At 60.1% G+C, this 17301-nt stretch overlaps 2 protein-coding genes across 3 annotated transcripts in view; both read left to right on the top strand.

The window, feature by feature from the left end:
• Positions 1-12163, top strand: part of SPEG (striated muscle enriched protein kinase) — a 49611-nt gene extending 37448 nt beyond the window's left edge. For both annotated transcript variants that reach the window (XM_039216682.1, XM_039216681.1), the window contains 13 exons: positions 833-901; positions 1168-3142; positions 3455-3586; positions 7076-7192; positions 7336-7503; positions 7627-7749; positions 7907-8074; positions 8164-8782; positions 9239-9478; positions 9565-9788; positions 10854-10929; positions 11139-11288; positions 11611-12163. In XM_039216682.1, coding sequence (XP_039072613.1) covers positions 833-901; positions 1168-3142; positions 3455-3586; positions 7076-7192; positions 7336-7503; positions 7627-7749; positions 7907-8074; positions 8164-8782; positions 9239-9478; positions 9565-9788; positions 10854-10929; positions 11139-11288; positions 11611-11803 — 4254 coding nt within the window. In that variant the 3' untranslated portion in view covers positions 11804-12163. The remainder of the gene's footprint in view (positions 1-832; positions 902-1167; positions 3143-3454; positions 3587-7075; positions 7193-7335; positions 7504-7626; positions 7750-7906; positions 8075-8163; positions 8783-9238; positions 9479-9564; positions 9789-10853; positions 10930-11138; positions 11289-11610) is intronic.
• A 2992-nt stretch (positions 12164-15155) lies between these two features.
• Positions 15156-16992, top strand: SPEGNB (SPEG neighbor). Its single transcript, XM_039216696.1, has 4 exons — positions 15156-15283; positions 15615-15922; positions 16448-16589; positions 16758-16992. Exons 1-4 carry the CDS (start codon positions 15156-15158, stop codon positions 16894-16896), a joined length of 717 nt encoding a protein of 238 aa, XP_039072627.1. The 3' UTR covers positions 16897-16992.
• The last annotated feature ends 309 nt before the right edge of the window (positions 16993-17301 follow it).

The raw sequence follows: 17301 nt of genomic DNA on the forward strand, positions 1-17301 counted from the left end.
AGTGTGTGAGAGGCAACTTACGCCCATATGGTCTGTCGGCCTCACAATAGCTCTGCAAAGGAAGACATTACTACCCCTATTTTGCTAATAAGCAAAGCCATCAGGGTTTTCCCTGGCTCTCGAGAGCAGCCCTGGTCCTCCTCAGCCCTGTGTCTGCCTCTGTCCTGCACTGTGGTTCGTGGGTGGCCTGGCTAGACGGGTCTCTTGGTTTTGAGCCAGAACTCTCACTCATTCATCTTCAAACCCCAGCACCATAGGGCAGAGGAGTAGAGTTCAGCATATGATCCGGAAGGAGTGACCGAATAAACCATCCATTGAATGTTATGCTGGGTCAACTGAAGGTTGAGGTCATTCTGGTTTCCGTCCTTGGACTATGAGCCTTGTCTCTCAGATCATAAATGGGCTCGTTTCAGACACCTGGGTGGAGGGCTGAGGGAAACAGCTGTCTGGGTCTGGCCTACCGAAGCTCCAGATGTCTGGGATGCTGGCTCTACGTGAGACAGGTGGTGAGCTGGGGCGTGGAGCCCAGGCCAGGGGCACAGGTGCAGGCTCCCAAGGGCAGCCAGTGTGCCAAGATTGTGTGAGAGCCCTGGTGTAAGCCCCACACCCACACTAACAGCCACTGATTTTCTGCCCTTCCACTTAGGTTCAGGGATTTTGTCATGGCGGTGGGAGTCGTGACAGATCTGAGGGGCAGGGACGCCCGGGAGCCCAGACTCCATGCTGCCCGGTCCACTGTCCCCTCCTGTGGACTTTGTCTCTCCATTGCCAAACCTTGAGGGTCTAGGTTGACAGAGGACTTTTCCTCAGGCCCTCTTTCCTGGGTTTGCAGACACAGGCCAAGGGCGCAGAGGTGAGCACGGATCACTTAAAGCTGTTCCTCTCCAGGCGGAGGTGGCAGGTGAGTTTGCCTGGGCCCTGCCTCGGCGCCTTCCACCTTCTCGTTCTGCAGTTTGTCTCTCAAGCCCCGCCTTCTTTCTATCATGTGCCCTCACTCCCTGCCCGTCTATCTTCATCCACTTTTCATTCTCTCAATGCCCAGTTTGGCTCCTGTTCCCTGACCTTCCGCCTGCCTTAGGTCTTCTCCCCTGGGGCTGAGGTGGGCTTGAGGGGTCAGTCGGGCCTCAGGGGTCTCGCTCAGGTCTGACTCTAGTGCCCTGTCTCCAGCGCTCCCAGATCAGCCTCAAGTGCCACCTGGTGCTGCGCCCCATCCCCGAGCTGCTGCGGGCACCCCCGGAGCGGGTGTGGGTAGCCATACCCAGAAGACCACCCCCCAGCGGGGGGCTCTCATCTTCCTCTGACTCTGAGGAGGAAGAGCTAGAGGAGCTGCCCTCAGTGCCCCGGCCACTGCAGCCGGAGTTCTCAGGTTCCCGGGTGTCCCTCACTGACATTCCCACTGAGGATGAAGCCCTGGGCACCCCGGAGGCTGGGGCTGCCACCCCCATGGACTGGCAGGAGCAGGGAAGGGCCCCCTCTCAGGACCAGGAGGCCCCCAGCCCTCAGGCGCTCCCCTCCCCAGGCCAGGAGCCCCAAGCTGGGTCCAGCCCCCAGCGGAGAGAGCTCCGGAGGGGCAGCTCTGCCGAGAGCGCCCTGCCCCGGGCCGGGCCGAGGGAGCCGGGCCGGGGCCTGCACAAGGCAGCGTCTGCTGAGCTGCCACAGCGCCGAAGCCCCAGCCCGGGGGCCACCCGCCTGACCCGGGGAGGCCTGGGTGAGGGCGAGTATGCCCAGAGGCTGCAGGCCCTGCGCCAGCGGCTGTTGCGGGGAGGCCCTGAGGATGGCAAGGTCAGTGGCCTCAGGGGCCCCCTGCTAGAGAGCCTGGGGGGCCGTGTCCGGGATCCGCGGCTGGCACGGGCTGCCTCCAGTGAGGCAGCCCCTCGCCACCAGCCCCCACCCGAGACCCGGGGCCTGCAGAAGAGCAGCAGCTTCTCGCAGGGAGAGGCCGAGCCCCGGGGCAGGCACCGCCGCGCTGGAGCGCCCCTCGAGATCCCCGTGGCCAGGCTGGGGGCCCGCAGGCTGCAGGAGTCTCCTTCCTTGTCTGCCCTCAGTGAGGCCCAACCCCCTAGCCCTGCAAGGCCCAGTGCCCCCAAATCCAGTGTCCCCAAGTCTTTGAAACCTCCTGCCACTGCACCCAGTGATGCCCCGCAACCCTTGGCACCCCAGCCTGCCCAAGAGAAGGCCCCCGCGTCCACGCTGGAGTCAGTCCCAGCCCCCAAACCTACGCAGCCCTCTGTGGCTCCGCCAACCCCGGTGGCCCCCCTTACACCCTATGCCCAGATCATGCAGTCGCTCCAGCTGTCAGGCCACACGCGGGGCCCCCTGCAGGGCCCTGGGGCACCTCCATCAGAGCCCAGACCCCACCCGGCTGTGTTTGCCCGGGTGGCCTCCCCACCTCCAGGGGCTCCCGAGAAGCGCGTGCCTTCAGCTGGGGCGCCCCCAGTGCTAGCTGAGAAAGCCCGGGTCCCCACAGTGCCCCGCAGGCCAGGTAGCAGTCTCAGCAGCAGCATCGAGAACCTAGAGTCAGAGGCTGTATTCGAGGCCAAGTTCAAGCGCAGCCGGGAGTCGCCCCTGTCGCGGGGGCTGCGATTGCTGAGCCGCTCGCGCTCCGAGGAACGCGGCCCCTTCCGCGGGGCCCAGGAGGAGGACGGCATGTACCGGCCCAGCCCGGCGGGCACGCCCCTGGAGCTGGTGCGACGGCCGGAGCGCTCCCGCTCCGTGCAAGACCTCAGGCCGGTCGGTGAGCCGGGCCTCGTCCGCCGCCTCTCGCTGTCGCTGTCCCAGCGTCTGCGGCGGACCCCGCCCGCGCAGCGCCACCCGGCCTGGGAGGCCCGCGCTGGGGACGGGGAGAGCTCGGAGGGCGGCAGCTCGGCGCGCGGCTCCCCGGTGCTGGCCGTGCGCAGGCGGCTCAGCTCCACGCTAGAGCGGCTGTCGAGCCGGTTGCAGCGCAGCGGCAGCAGCGAGGACTCGGGGGGCGCATCGGGCCGCAGCACGCCGCTGTTTGGACGGCTGCGCAGGGCCACGTCGGAGGGCGAGAGTCTGCGACGCCTCGACCTCGCGCACAACCAGCTGGCGGCCCAGGCCGGCGCCGGCACGCCTTCCGCAGAGTCCCTGGGCTCCGAGGCCAGCGCTACATCGGGCTCCTCAGGTGAGGGCCCGGGCGGTAAATGTGTGAACACGTGCGTCGGGGGTGGGGCTGTGGAGCTGAGATGACAGGTGCAGGGCCCGGAAGAGGGTGGGAGCGCTGGAGGGAGGCTCTGGGAGGAGGAGCTGGAGGCCTTGAGTTTGGACTTGACAGGGCTGGGTCCCCTGGAGGCCAGGGGGCAGCACAGGCTGGTGTGGGAGCAGGCCATGGGGTGGGGGGCTAGAAGTTCTCTCCTTCTCTGGGCTGAGGGCCGCAGGGAGGTGGCAGCTTTCTGGCACCAGTTGGGCCAGGGCTTACGGGCATGGGTCTTCGCAGCTCCCGGGGAAAGCCGAAGCCGGCTTCGCTGGGGCCTCTCTCGGCTGCGAAAGGACAAGGGCTTATCACAGCCAAACCTCTCCGCCAGTGCCCAGGAGGATTTGGGTCACCCGTATGTGCGCAGTGAGTCAGGTAATAGAGGCCTGCTGGGTGAGTAGCCCCCTCCCTGCCTCGGGAGCAGTCAGAGCTGGGGGGACCCCATCTTGAGGAGCCTGGGCAGTAGCAGAAGGGACCCGAGGTCGGGAAAGCAACAATAATAGCATTAACGAATTCCACTGACTCATAATGCTAAGTGTGCTAGTAAACGCTTTACGAGCGCTTCCTCATCTAACCTTCCCACGTCGTTTAAGAACTGTTCTTATCATCATCCCCATCTTACGGGCGAAGAAACAGGTTTAGCCATGCTAAGTAGCTTGTCCATGTCACAGAGCTGGTGGTAAGTGGAGCTGAGAGTTGGACTGTGTGGGCCTCTGGCCCCAGACCCCAGAGGTGGCTTTGGAACATCGTACCTGTGCCTCCCCCTCCCAATGCGTGTATGTACAAAGGCATTCTTTCTCTTGCAGCCCAGCGGCCCACAGCCTGGACCGTGCCCCCAATTCTCCACTCCTCCAGAGCCCTGACCACCCTCGTTGCCCCTTCCTGTCCTCCCTGACCCCGCAGAAGGCACTTATGCGGGGACAAACAGGGTTCAGGGCTCTTCGTTGGGGGGTGGGGGAGTTGGGATGCGCCCTGGTCTGATTCTTTGCCCACATACCCTGGGGCTGCAGGGAGAGAGGTATTCTCCACCTGGGGTCACCCCGGTCCCCACCGGAAAAGGGCTCGTTCCTCAAGGACGACAAGCAAAGGCTTAAGTGGGGGCAGCTTCTCCAGACCAGCATGCAGAAGGGAGCAGGCCCACCAAGCCCCGCTGTGTGCTGGATTTTATCAGTCACGGCTTCGAGCTCCCCCAGTTTCCTGATAACACTCAGCACCTTTCCAGCTGTGCCTCCGCAGGGCTCAGGGTGACCGTGTCCAGCTTTGGCCAGGGGATCTGGGAATTCTTTCTCAAGGCAGCAGGGCCTAGAGTGAGCGAAGCGGAGGGAAGGAGGCCAGCCCGTGGGGGCAGGGGTGAAAAAGGCGGGGAAAGAGAGAAGCCAGCACTGAAGCCCGGGGACAGCTGATGCCTTCCCACTGGGGCTTCGCTCCCAGCTTCATTTTGCTTGTGCAGCTGATTTCCTGCCGAGGCAGTGTCCTATTACCTCATCCTCTGCCCCCTCTGTGCAGGAAGAAGGCTGTCCCCGTCCACTTTACCAACTAGGGCTGGCCTCTGGGGGAATGGAGGTGAGGCTGGCGGGGCTGAGCTGGGGTCACCTTTCACCTCTCCTCCTGGGCCCCCTCCCTCTCCCCAGTACCCTCACTTGGTCTGGAGAGGCCACTGATGGAACTGTATTTACTTTGCATTGTTGGCGCCTTGGTGTGGGACCCCTCCTTGGGGAACACTGGGGTACAGTGGGAAAGGGGGGTTTCACGCTGGCTCTCTTGATATCCACTCTGGCTGATCATCCATCCCTGTCCAGCTCCTCCCCGCTTCCCCTTCCTCCTGGTCTTCAGACAGGCAGCAGCTGGGCCTCTCAGGGATATTGACCCCTCAGCTCTCTTCCCATACAAAAAATGCACCCCATACCCCACCCCGCATTGGCCTCTTGGCATCAACCAGATTGGGATTTTTCTTTTTTTTTTTTTTTTTTTATTTCTAGGAGAGAGAGAGAGACAGCGTGAGCAGGGGAGGGTCAGAGAGAGAGGGAGACACAGACTCTGAAACAGGCTCCAGGCTCTGAGCTGGCAGTCAGCACAGAGCCCGACGCGGAGCTCGAACCCACGAACCGCGAGATCATGACCCAAGCGAAAGTCGGACGCTTAACCGACTAAGCCACCCAGGCGCCCCAGATTGGGATTTTTCTAAAGAGACTTCCCAAGGATCAGGAATGTGAATCCTTAGGATGCCAAGGAGCCACCGGCAGGCTGTACGAGGGCAAAGACCTTGGCCCATCCACAGCCCAGGCTTGGGCACATGCACCAGCCAGCTATGAAGCCAGCTTTGCTGAAACAGCCTATTTCTTGGGGGTCTGGTCCTAGCTCCACTACTGGGCATAGCAACAGGATGGCAATCCTTTTTTTTTTTTTTTTTAATGTTTATTTAAATTTTGAGAGAGAGAGAGAAAGAGCATGAGTAGGGGAGGGCAGAGAGCGAGGCAGACACAGAATCTGTAGCAGGCTTCAGGCTCTGTGCTGAGCTGTCAGCACAGAGTCTGACATGGGGCTCGAACCCATGAGCAGTGAGCTCATGACCTGAGCCGAAGTCAGATGCTTAACTGACTGAGCCACCCCAGTACCCCCAGGATAGCAATCCTAACAACATTAAAAGCTAACATTTGTGAGCACTTATTACATGTTAGACACATGCTGAGCATTTCCCATAGCTCTATTAACTCTCATAGCCTAGAAGCTCGGTGTTATTTTCCTCAAGTTACAGACAATATATGGTCCAAAGTCATATGGATACTGTCTCTTGTCCTTGCAGAAGACCCGAAGGAGTGTGTACAAGGTCTAGGACAGTGTGCCCAGACCCCAGGTGGGATGAGGGGTCAGGGAGGCTGACACACTTCCAAGGTTTGCCCTGTTTGCCTTGACGTAGATCTTTCAAGATGACACATTTTTTTAAATATTAATTTTTTTGAAAATTTTTAATAGTTTATTTTACTTTTGAGAGAGAGGGACAGAGCATGAGGGGGGGAGGGGCAGAGAGAGGGGGGAGATACAGAATCCGAAGCAGGCTCCAGGCTCTGAGCTGTCAGCACAGAGCCAGACACGGGGCTCGAACCCACAAACCATGAGATTGTGACCTGAAGTTGGACACTCAACCCACTGAGCCATGCAGGGGCCCCTTCAAGATGACACATTTTGATTGAACATAATGTTCAAGCCCAGGAGCCTAGGCCCAAGTCACTGGCTCCTCTCACTTGCCCTGTGGTGCCCCAGAGGGAGTGGGTATTTGAGAATCTTAATCAGCATAGTGTTCCAATATTTGTTTTTATTTTATTTAACGAACGCTTACAGGGGTGCCTGGGTCACTCAGTCAGTTAAGTGTCTGACTTCGACTCAGGTCATGATCTCATGGTTCGTGGGTTTGAGCCCCGTGTCGGGCTCTGTGCTGACAGCTCAGAGCCTGGAGCCTGCTTCGGATTCTGTGTCTCCCTCTCTCTGCCCCTCCCCCACTCATGCTCTGTCTCTCAAAAATAAATAAATGTAAAAACCAAAATTTAAAAAATGCTTATAGAACGCTTACTTAGTTCCGGGCCCCATTCCAAGCCCTTTCCAAACATTATGAGATAGCTCCCATGCATCTTCCATAGTCAGCGAAAGGAATGGCTAGTTCTACACCCAGAGAAGGTGATACTCACCCTAAAGAAAATTCCCGAAGGCATGGCGTAGGGTTCTCCTTCCCATGTCTGACTGGGAGGAGACAGCTTTTCACTCTGCCTCCAGCAGGCGGCACCTGCTCTCACACGCATCTTCCTTTCCCTCCTCAGTAAGCAGGCCGGGGTTCCCATGGGCCCAAGGCTATCTTTGCCCTCCCCGCAGACTTCCCTCCGGTCTTCCACATCAAACTCAAGGACCAGGTGCTGCTGGAGGGAGAGGCAGCCACCCTGCTCTGCTTGCCAGCCGCCTGCCCTGCGCCCCACATCTCCTGGATGAAAGGTAAGGAGAACACTCCGGTCACAGACAGCGGCCAGGCAAGTGGTCCCATGGCCAGAGGGCGCTCAGGGGAGGTGGTAACTGGCGCAGGGAGGGCTCTGGAGCTGTCTCGTTCGGCAGCTGCTTCTGTTCTTCTCGACCTCCAGACAAGCAGTCCCTGCGATCCGAGCCCTCGGTGATTATCGTGTCCTGCAAAGACGGACGGCAGCTGCTAAGCATCCCCCGGGCGGGCAAGCGGCACGCTGGGCTGTACGAGTGCTCAGCCACCAACGTCCTGGGCAGCATCACCAGCTCCTGTACCGTGGCTGTGGCCCGTGAGCCTGGGGCAGGGACTGAGGGTGGGGGTGAGGGGGGCAGCGACGGCACATGGTGGGCCAGGGCTTGAGGGCCCCTAAGCTGGCACACCGGGGCTCACTGGGGCCCCCCTCTCTTGCCAGGCATCCCAGGAAAGTTAGCGCCTCCTGAGGTGCCCCAGACCTACCAGGACACGGCGTTGGTGCTCTGGAAGCCGGGAGATAGCCGGGCACCTTGCACGTACACGCTGGAGCGGCGGGTGGACGGTGAGGGCCGGGGCAGGCTGGTGGGAGCAGGGGGTGGGAGCTGAGGTACTCAGGCCTCTGGGAGATGATTGCCCTCCCTGGGCTCCTCACAGACAGCCCTGGGAGCTTGGGCCACCCCCTTCGGTAGCCTTAACCCCTGCCCCATGCTGCCCTACAGGGGAGTCTGCCTGGCACCCCGTGAGCTCAGGCATCCCCGACTGTTACTACAATGTGACCCACCTGCCCGTCGGAGTGACCGTGAGATTCCGTGTGGCCTGTGCCAACCGTGCTGGCCAAGGGCCTTTCAGCAACCCTTCTGAGAAGGTCATCGTCAGGGGCACCCAAGGTCAGAGGGACAGGGTAGGGGGGATGGCCAGAGAACTAGGGTTTTGCCCCACGGGTACCATGGTGATGATTTTCTTTGTCTCCACTCAGATTCCTCAGTTCTGCCATCTGCTGCTCACCAAGACGCCCCTGTTACCTCAGGGCCAGCCAGGGCCCCACCGCCTCACTCTCCTACCTCAGTGGCCCCATCCCCACCCCCCACCCCTGCTCCTGTCCCCCCAGTCCCCCCGTCAGCCGCCCTCAGCCCCTCATCTCCCCCTACACCCCCCAGCCAGGCCTTGTCCTCACTCAAGGCCGTGGGTCCACCTCCCCAAACCCCCCCAAGAAAGCACAGGGGCCTGCAGGCTGCCCAGCAAGCAGAGCCCATGCCACCCAGTGCCCAGGCCACCCCAAGTGAGCCCAAGTCTTCCGTCCCCGATACTGGGACCCCAAGCCCAGCCTCCACCCCTCAAGGGGTTAAACCAGCGTCTTCCTCTACTCCCCTGTATATGGTCACTTCCTTTGTGTCTGCACCCCCAGCTCCCGAACCCCCAGCCCCCGAGCCCCCTCCTGAGCCCACCAAGGTGACTGTGAGAAGCCTCAGCCCAGCCAGGGAGGCAGTCACCTCCCCTGTGGGCGGTCCCCCCAGCTCTCCTCGGCCAGAGGGCACCACTCTTCTTCGACAGGGGCTCCCTCAGAAACCCTACACCTTCCTAGAGGAGAAAGCCAGGCAAGTGGGTCCGGGGAAGGGACGGAGGACAGAGGGGCGAGTGGGCGGGATGCAGGGAACAGAGTAATGTGGAAAGATCAGGTTGCCCAGGGCAGGAGTGGGGAGGGACTGAGATCTGGGTGCCTGGCATAGTAAACTCAGATGGTCTCTGCCAGGCACTGTGCTAAGCTCTTCAACCACAGGATGCCATTTAATCTTCATGACCCTGAGAGACACAGAGAGAGTGCATTATTATCATCAGCCATTTCACAGCTAAGAAAACTGAGGTTGGAGAGGTTATAGGATTTGCCTGAGGCACAGAGACAGTGAAGTGGCAGAGCTGAGACTCCAACCCAGGTTCCTGGGATTGAACTTCAGAGGCCACGCTCCGAACTGCTGTGTACTTGCTGCCAGGGGGTCCCTGCTCCCCCCACCTCCTTTCCTCTGAGCACGTCGTGTCCTCCCATACACACATAGGGGCCGCTTCGGTGTAGTGCGTGCGTGCCGAGAGAATGCCACTGGGCGGACGTTCGTGGCCAAGATCGTGCCCTATGCGGCTGAGGGCAAGCGGCGCGTCCTGCAGGAATATGAGGTGCTGCGGACACTGCACCACGAGCGGCTCATGTCCCTGCACGAGGCCTACATCACGCCGCGTTACCTCGTGCTCATCGCTGAGAGCTGCGGGAACCGGGAACTCCTCTGTGGGCTCAGCGACAGGTACCTGGGCGTCCTGGGGGAGCAGGGAGCCGGTGGGGGGTGGGGAGCTGAGCTGGGATGTCAGCTGCTCCACCCCCCCACCCCAGGTTCCGATATTCAGAGGACGACGTGGCCACCTATGTGGTGCAGCTGCTACAAGGCCTGGACTACCTCCACGGCCGCCACGTGCTGCACCTGGACATCAAGCCCGACAACCTGCTGCTGGCCCCTGACAACGCCCTCAAGATTGTGGACTTCGGCAGTGCCCAGCCCTACAACCCCCAGGCCCTGCGGCCCCTGGGCCACCGCACAGGCACGCTGGAGTTCATGGGTGAGGGCGCCATGCCAGCCAGGGGTTGGGGTGCTACCCAAGGGGCGGAAGCCGGGGCTCCCTCCGCTTCATTCACATGTGTGCCATTATCAAGTGCTTCCTGTATGTGAGCAATGAATTCAGTCCTTTCCATGGATTTTCTCTTTTCTTTTCTTTTTTTAATCTTTATTTTTTCTGAGAAACAGAGAGAGTGTGCAAACGAGCATGGGTTGGGGAGGGGCAGAGAGAGAGAGAGAGAATCCTAAGCAGTCTCTGCAGCACAGAGCCCGACGCAGGACTCGAACTCACAAACCGTGGGGTCATGACCTGAGCCGAAACCAAGAGTCAGCCGCTTAATTGACTGAGCCTCCCAGGCACCCCCATGGATTATATTTTTGGTAGCCCTAGAGATTGGCATAACATTGCCCCCGTTTTACAGATGAAACAGAGGTGCCATGAGGTTAAGTATTTGTCTGATATCAGACAGTTTATAAATGGGAGAGCCAGGATTTGGTAAAACTGGACTCGAGAGGAGATCAATTATTAATATATTTAAATAAGGTAAACCAGCTACCATTTAGCTGCCTACTAAATACTTTATGTTCGTTATCTCTATTCCTTGGAGCTAGTCTACAAGCCACGCTTTACAGAGGACGAAATGGAGAGCCAGACAGGTTTAGTACATTGCCAATGTCCCATGGCTAGAAGGGACAGGCCTGGGAATAGAGCCAGCCTGGCTGATTTCAAAGGCTCTTAACCTCGGTGTTGGCCACGCTTTTTGTGAATGGGCGCCCTACCTCAGGGCTGATCTGAGGGAGCTAGTGGCCCTGGTGTCTGGTTCCCTGGCAGTTCTGGGGACCCCACCATTCAGTACCTAGGCTGATTCCTCAGGGGGCCCGCATCTCCACTGGGGGGCCACCCCCACTCCTGTCCTACCCGCTGGATCCAGGGCCTGCAGCTCCGGTTGTGCCCATGGTCTGTGACCTGGGCGTTGTCCTGCTCCTCGAGCCCCCAGGGGCCTCCCTTGTCTCTCCCGCTCCCCTGCCATCAGGAAGCTGGTTCAGCTTGGCCTCTGTCCCCTGTCAGCTCCTGAGATGGTGAAGGGAGAACCCATCGGTTCCGCCACGGACATCTGGGGAGCTGGTGTGCTCACCTACATCATGTGAGTGCCCCTGGCTGGGACCCACCTTCCGCTTCCATCCCTCCCCACCACTCACAGCCTCCCCAGCACACCCGTGTACACGCCCAGCCCAGGCCCAGTAGACCTACCTCTGAGCACTGTGCCCCTCTGAACCCCCACGCTAACGTTCCCCCTGGGACTGTGAACTGACCTTTGGTCCGCATGGGTCAACGGGACTGTCTCCACAACAGGCTCAGTGGACGCTCCCCGTTCTATGAGCCAGACCCCCAGGAAACAGAGGCTCGGATAATGGGGGGCCGCTTTGATGCCTTCCAGCTGTACCCTAACACCTCCCAGAGCGCCACGCTCTTCTTGCGGAAGGTCCTCTCCGTACATCCCTGGTGAGTAGGCCCCACAATCGCCAACCCTCCCGGCATCACCTGCCCCGGGGCCTCAGACCACCCCAGCCAAGCCCGAGCCAAAGCCCCCCCAGTTCCTCCCCGGCCACTGCTCACACACCGCTACTACTAAATGGTTGTTCTCCCCACCCCTGGTGCCTGCAAGCCAGTGAGGTAGGCAGAATCACCATCCCCATTCCAGAGCTGGGGAAACCAAGCCCCATGGTCGGCTCACTTAGGGATGGGAATCCAGGACTGGGACTTGGGGCTGTGGGAGTGGGGAGCCTTCCAGGCTCACCGTCCCCATCCCCGGCTGGCCTGGCAGGAGCCGGCCCTCCCTGCAGGACTGCCTGGCCCACCCGTGGCTGCAGGATGCCTACCTGATGAAGCTGCGCCGCCAGACGCTCACCTTCACCACCAACCGGCTCAAGGAGTTTCTGGGCGAGCAGCGGCGCCGCCGGGCCGAGGCTGCCACCCGTCACAAGGTGCTGCTCCGCTCCTACCCAGGCAGCCCCTAGCGGCTCGGACCACAGCCTGGCCTCGGGCTTCAGCTCGGGGTTCCACTGAGGCCACGGGACATTCCAGGGCCCATGCCGAGCCGGGTGGGCCCAGGGCTTCGGACACCAGCAGTAGCAACATCCAGCCGGGCTATTACCTCACGGACCTGGAGGGACAGAGGCCCCGGGCTTTGCCGATGCCACCCCGGCCAGAGCCAGAGGGGCAGACCCATGGGCCAGGCTGGGCAGGGGTGGGGGCGCAGGGGCAGGGAAGCAGGAAGAGGGGCAAGAAGGGAATGGATAAGAGACAAGGAAAAGAAGCCAAGCGACAAGGAGAGGAGACTCTAGGAAGGTTCTAGGGGTAGAGACAATGCAGCCAGCGGGGGGGGGGGGGGGGGGAAGGGGGGGGGGGGGGGGGGGGGGGGGGGGGGGGGGAAACCAACTGAGCAGGGTGTGAATAGCTGGAGAGGAGGAAGAGGAAGGAGCCCAGCGTGTCAGGGCCATGGGCTGGAAGTTGAGTGTTGGTGGAACAGGGACAGGATATGGAGACAGTGCTAGGGAGCCAGAGCCAGCATGTGAGGGAGGGCAGCGAAGTGGGGGAGGGAGAGGAGAGGACTCAGGTGGGGTGGGCTGGGGTGGGCCAGCTGCCAGCATCCCAGAAGGAGAACCGGGAGCGCTGGGGCCTGGAGGCAGTGATTATCAGAGCCAGTGCTCCCTGTGGATGCAGCTGAGAGCATTCTGCTGGCCCGAGGATGTCCCCGCTGCCCCTCTGTGGCCTTCACCCTTCTTCCCATTCATATTTATTTATTTATTGACTTTTATGAAATTTCCCTTCTATCCAATTCCTATTGCCCGTGTTGTCCTGACCATCCCCCCAGCCGTCCAGCTGTCTGTGCAGCTGTCTGTCTGTCTGTCACAAGGAAAATAAAAACGGCAAGCAGCAGGACCTATGTGTGGTCAATGGGGAGGGATGACTGGGGGGACAGTGTGCTGGGGCTGTTGGGACAGGGGCATTTCAGCCTGCTCTTGGCCAGTGAGAGCCGTGGTAGGACATCTAGCATCTTAGGACCATGGCTCCTGACCCCGACCCTCCTGGCCCCTCATCTTTCCCTTGTTCTGCCTCTCCTTCTGAAGTTTCTGGAATCCTGGCAGGACCACTGACTCCCTACCACCACCATCTAACCAGACTCTGGTGGCCCCCATCTCTTCTCCCATATTACCTCACTGCCCCTGGGAGGATACTGGGCTCTGGAATGTACCAGCCCACATCCCCGGGGCTGGCTTGGCCTCATTCACTCTGCCCAGGAGACAGGCCAGCTCGTCCCGACCCCTGGAACAGAAGGGGTTTCATCAGGATAATTGGCAAGATCGTGACAATGGTATGAAATGCCACAGAGGAAACCAGGACACGCTCCAGCTCTGTGCTTTTGTGCTAGAGCACCAATCGGGCACGTGGGGTGCCAGCTGCACAGGCTGTGGCCAGCGTGGCTGCTGAGATAGGGCCACAGATGAGCATCTTCCTAGAGCCAAGGGGCACATCAACCTGGATCTTCTTGTCCCCGTGGCATGTGAGAGAGTCTGATGGGTGCTGAGGCCCCTTGACCTTAGCTGCTCCCCTGGAACACTGCAGAATGATCACTGGGTCCTAGAACTGAGCTGCTCTGCCCAGAGCTGAAGGGGGAGGAAGGAGCCAGTTCTTCTTGTATCCAGGGAGGCTGTTTCCCACCTCCTCCCTACCTTGGAAACTCTGTTCTCGGCAGAGTGAAAGGAATTAAAGTCTCCTCCCATCACGAGCAGAGAGAGGTAGCACTGGTGTGTTGCTGACTGCGGATGGGGGCCCTTTGCCTGTGCCCTAAACAACCTTTCGCCCAGCCCAGCCCAGCCTCTCTGGCTTCTCAGGAACCCCAGAGAAGAGGCAAGTCCCATCATCATAAAATAACAGGATGTTCAAGCCAGCTGGAAGGGACTACAGAGATGTCTTGCCCACCTGTCATTTTTGCAATGAAGATATACAGTTTGCCTGTGAGAGTCTTTAATCCCCTACTCACTGCAAGTGTTTTCATACAAAAATGAGGTGCCTGAACTCATATCTTGACAAATGGTAAAATTCCTCTCCCGTCCCCACTCTGATCTTGAGTTCCCTTCCCATCTCCATTGAAAATGGCATGTGAACTGCTTGTTCCAAACCCGGAGGAGCAAAGGTAATTTATGTCAGCAGAGCTGTGTCAAAATTGCTCTGATCAAAAGGTGACAGTGCTCCACACCTGGGCGGGCAGTTACAATGAGTGGAAGCAATGTTCTACCTGGTGCCCTGGGCTGGGTAGACTGGACTCCAGGCAAGTGCCAGCAGGGTTAATTGAACCCTTTTTACCCAAGCTTTCTGATGCCCCTATGCACTCGTTTATGACCCTAAAGGGGCTTGGGCAGACCTAGAATTGGGGAATCGGCATTAATGCCAATCTCCCTGGACAGTGCAGCCCAGCCAGACCCTGTCACGTCACATGGAAGGAAGTGAGTGGGACTGGGGTGGTAGAAGGGGGTGCTGTTCTCAAAAATCTTTACCGTTCCCTCTAGGTTTATCTCAGCTGACCGCCAGGGGGCACAGTGCGGAAATGCCAACCCTAGACTCCCAGGGCCAAGGGAGTAAGTGTTCCAGATTGGTCCTGACAGCCACACTGCCCTCTCATAATTGGCTGGATGGACAGTGAAGTACCCCGCTACTCTAGCTTTATTCAGGGACACCCCCACAAACACTCATGCCCAGTGTCCTGGGAAGAGCATGTTGTCTGACTGTCTGGGGACTGACCAGAGTGTAAAGCTGCCCCAGCTGGGAGCTGAATCTCTTGTTAGCCTGGGCCCTCATCTGGTCCTCCCAGGAGTGGGATGGTTACCCCCTGCCCTGGGAAGGGATGGGGCCGCATCCAGCTGCCCAGCTGTCCAGGTGCTGACATGAAGCACACCCCAGAGCTGCTCGGGTTTCCTCCCCGGGGCCTGCCCCAGGGGCTGAGCCAGCATCCCAACACATCCTCAGGCTAAATAAGGAGCCAGCTTGGGTCAGTGGGCGGAGTTGGGGTTCCCGGGGGGCTTGGGGCAACCACGCCAAACAAGGCAAGGAGGGGAGCGATGTATAAAACCGTGGCCCTCAGCTGAGCACCTGCTCGTGCCCCTACTGTGCCTTCCAGAAGGGCTCTGTCCCACCTCCTACCCAACTAGTCGACCCAAGTCCTGAAGTCGACCCGCCCACGGTGAGTCCCCATCCTCAGTCCAGCCCAGACACTCCCATCCCCGAGAATGTTCTGAACTGACAGGGAAAAGGCTGAAAGTCAAAATCTCTGTGTCAGCCTAGACCTCACGTTTGTTTCGCGCTCCCCAGATGTCCAAAGCAGCTCCCGCCAGAAAAACAGCGGCTGCGGCCCCGCCTCCGGGATGTACCCTGGATATCAACGATCCCCAGGTCCAGCGCGCAGCCATTCGCATCCAAGCCTCTTACCGGGGCCACAGGTGAGGGGGAGCCCAGAACCCTCAGGAGGAAGGGAGCTGGAGTTGCAGAAAGAGCCCCTGCTGCGTGGGGGATGGAAGCTGAGCACAGTGTTAGAGACCGCTGGGGTCACTGGACTTAGAGGAGAGCGGTTAGTGAGGTGTGGCACGGTGGCAGACAAGAATAAATCAGTTCATCAGGATAACAACCCAAGAGCAGGCTCCCTCCGAACCCACCCCCACATTTAAAGTTCTAGTGGACCGAGTGGGGAGGGGGCAGGGGGCAAGGGACTTGGTGCCGGCGGTCCAGACCCGCGTCGTGGGGGCTCTGGGCCCTGAGCCGGCTCTCTCGCAGGTCCCGGAAGGAACTTCGCGAGAAGGGGCCACCACGGGTGCTGGAGCCACTGAAGGACGTGGTGCTGATCGAGGGCAGCGCGGCCAAGCTGACATGCCGCATTTCGGCGTTCCCGGACCCATTCATCCGCTGGAGTAAGGATGGCAAGGAGCTGCGCGACGGGCCCAAGTACCGTTACGTCTTCGAGGACCCTGACGTGGTCGCCCTGGTGGTGCGCGACGGCGAGCTGGCCGACCTGGGCCAGTACAGCATCAACGTAACCAACCCCTTCGGCCAGTGCTCTGACTCGGCGCGCATCATGGTGGAAGGTAAGCGCGCCCCGGGAGCCACCACGCGGCGCAATGCGTCCAGCGGCGCGTGATCCGTTGGGCTTACGGAGTCCCGATAGGGTTGGGGGCGCAGCCTGCTTCAGGAGCCCTTCCCACCCAGACGGAGAGGTCTGCAGTGGGCTTCAATCACTCCACACGAGGGCCCCAAGGTCACATTGAGCCAGAGGCAGAACCAGCGTTAGGGCTCAGGTCTTCGAGCTCCAACCGAGGGCAATTTCCACTACCCGGAGCTGTATCCCAGGCACCGAGATGTGTAAACATCCCCGGGCTTTCACTCGTGGTATCTCTTTTGATCCTCCATTCCCACCGTGGGAAGTTGAACCGGCAGCTACTAGCCGGGTTTAACAGCTTGGGGAGATGAAGCCGCAGAGAGGCTACAGACTTACCCAAAGTCACACTGCGAGTTTAAATCCATCTCGTATTTAGTGCCGGGTATTATCTGGGGAGGTGATGGCCCTGCTCCGCCTCACCCCTAGGTGAGGTCGCATGCCCTTTCTCTTCTAGTCCCTGCGAAGATTCAAAAGGGACCGGACAACACTAAGGCGCGCAAAGGCGCCACGGTGACGCTGACTGCGGAGATCATGGGAGAGCCTGCGCCCGACGTCGGCTGGACCAAGGACGGGGAGGACATCGAGGAGGATGACAGGCGAGGGCGGGGACCCGCCGCTGGGGCGAAACGGGGCCCAGAAAACTGGCGGGAGTGGGCCGGGGGCGGGGGACGCGGGGCGAGCGCCAGAGCTGGCTAACCAGCCCGGCCCCGGGCGCGCGTAACCTGACCGCGGCCCGCCCTCCCCACTCCCGCTCTCCCCGCCAGGGTGTTCTTCGAGATCGGCAGTACCACCACGACTCTGACCATCCGCCGGGCCACGCCCGAGGACAGCGGCAAGTACGAGGTGTACGTGGAGAACAGCCTGGGCATGGACCAGAGCTTCGCTCGCGTGGACGTGGCCTGAAAGGAACGCTCGGACATTTCGCCCTGGCTCCAAGCCCCGGGGTGGGTGGGACCGACAACCCTCCTCCATCTTGCTTAATAAAGCGGCTCTCTCTGACCCTCCGCACGTTCTGTTCTTTGGAGACGCCGTTTCTTTATCCCTGCACTCGCACCCACGCTTACTCCAGACTCACACACCAAGGTGTCAGAATGTTGGGAGAGTGACTGGCCCAGTGCTTTATTTTACAGACTGTAAATCTGAGACAAGCTTTCTCTCGCAGTCCGAAGCTCCTTCCCTTCCCAGCCGGACAGTCGGAGGAGCTTATGACTCCGCCTTCTCTTTTTCTGAGTGCCTCAAGCCCCACCCACTCGCGGCGGCTGGAGGCTCTCGCCACGCCCATCTCGGGGCTGGCCACACCCCCTCTCG

Source organism: Hyaena hyaena, unplaced genomic scaffold (assembly GCF_003009895.1).
Source record: "Hyaena hyaena isolate Hyena2069 unplaced genomic scaffold, ASM300989v1 scaffold_650, whole genome shotgun sequence".
Lineage (NCBI taxonomy): Eukaryota > Metazoa > Chordata > Mammalia > Carnivora > Hyaenidae > Hyaena > Hyaena hyaena.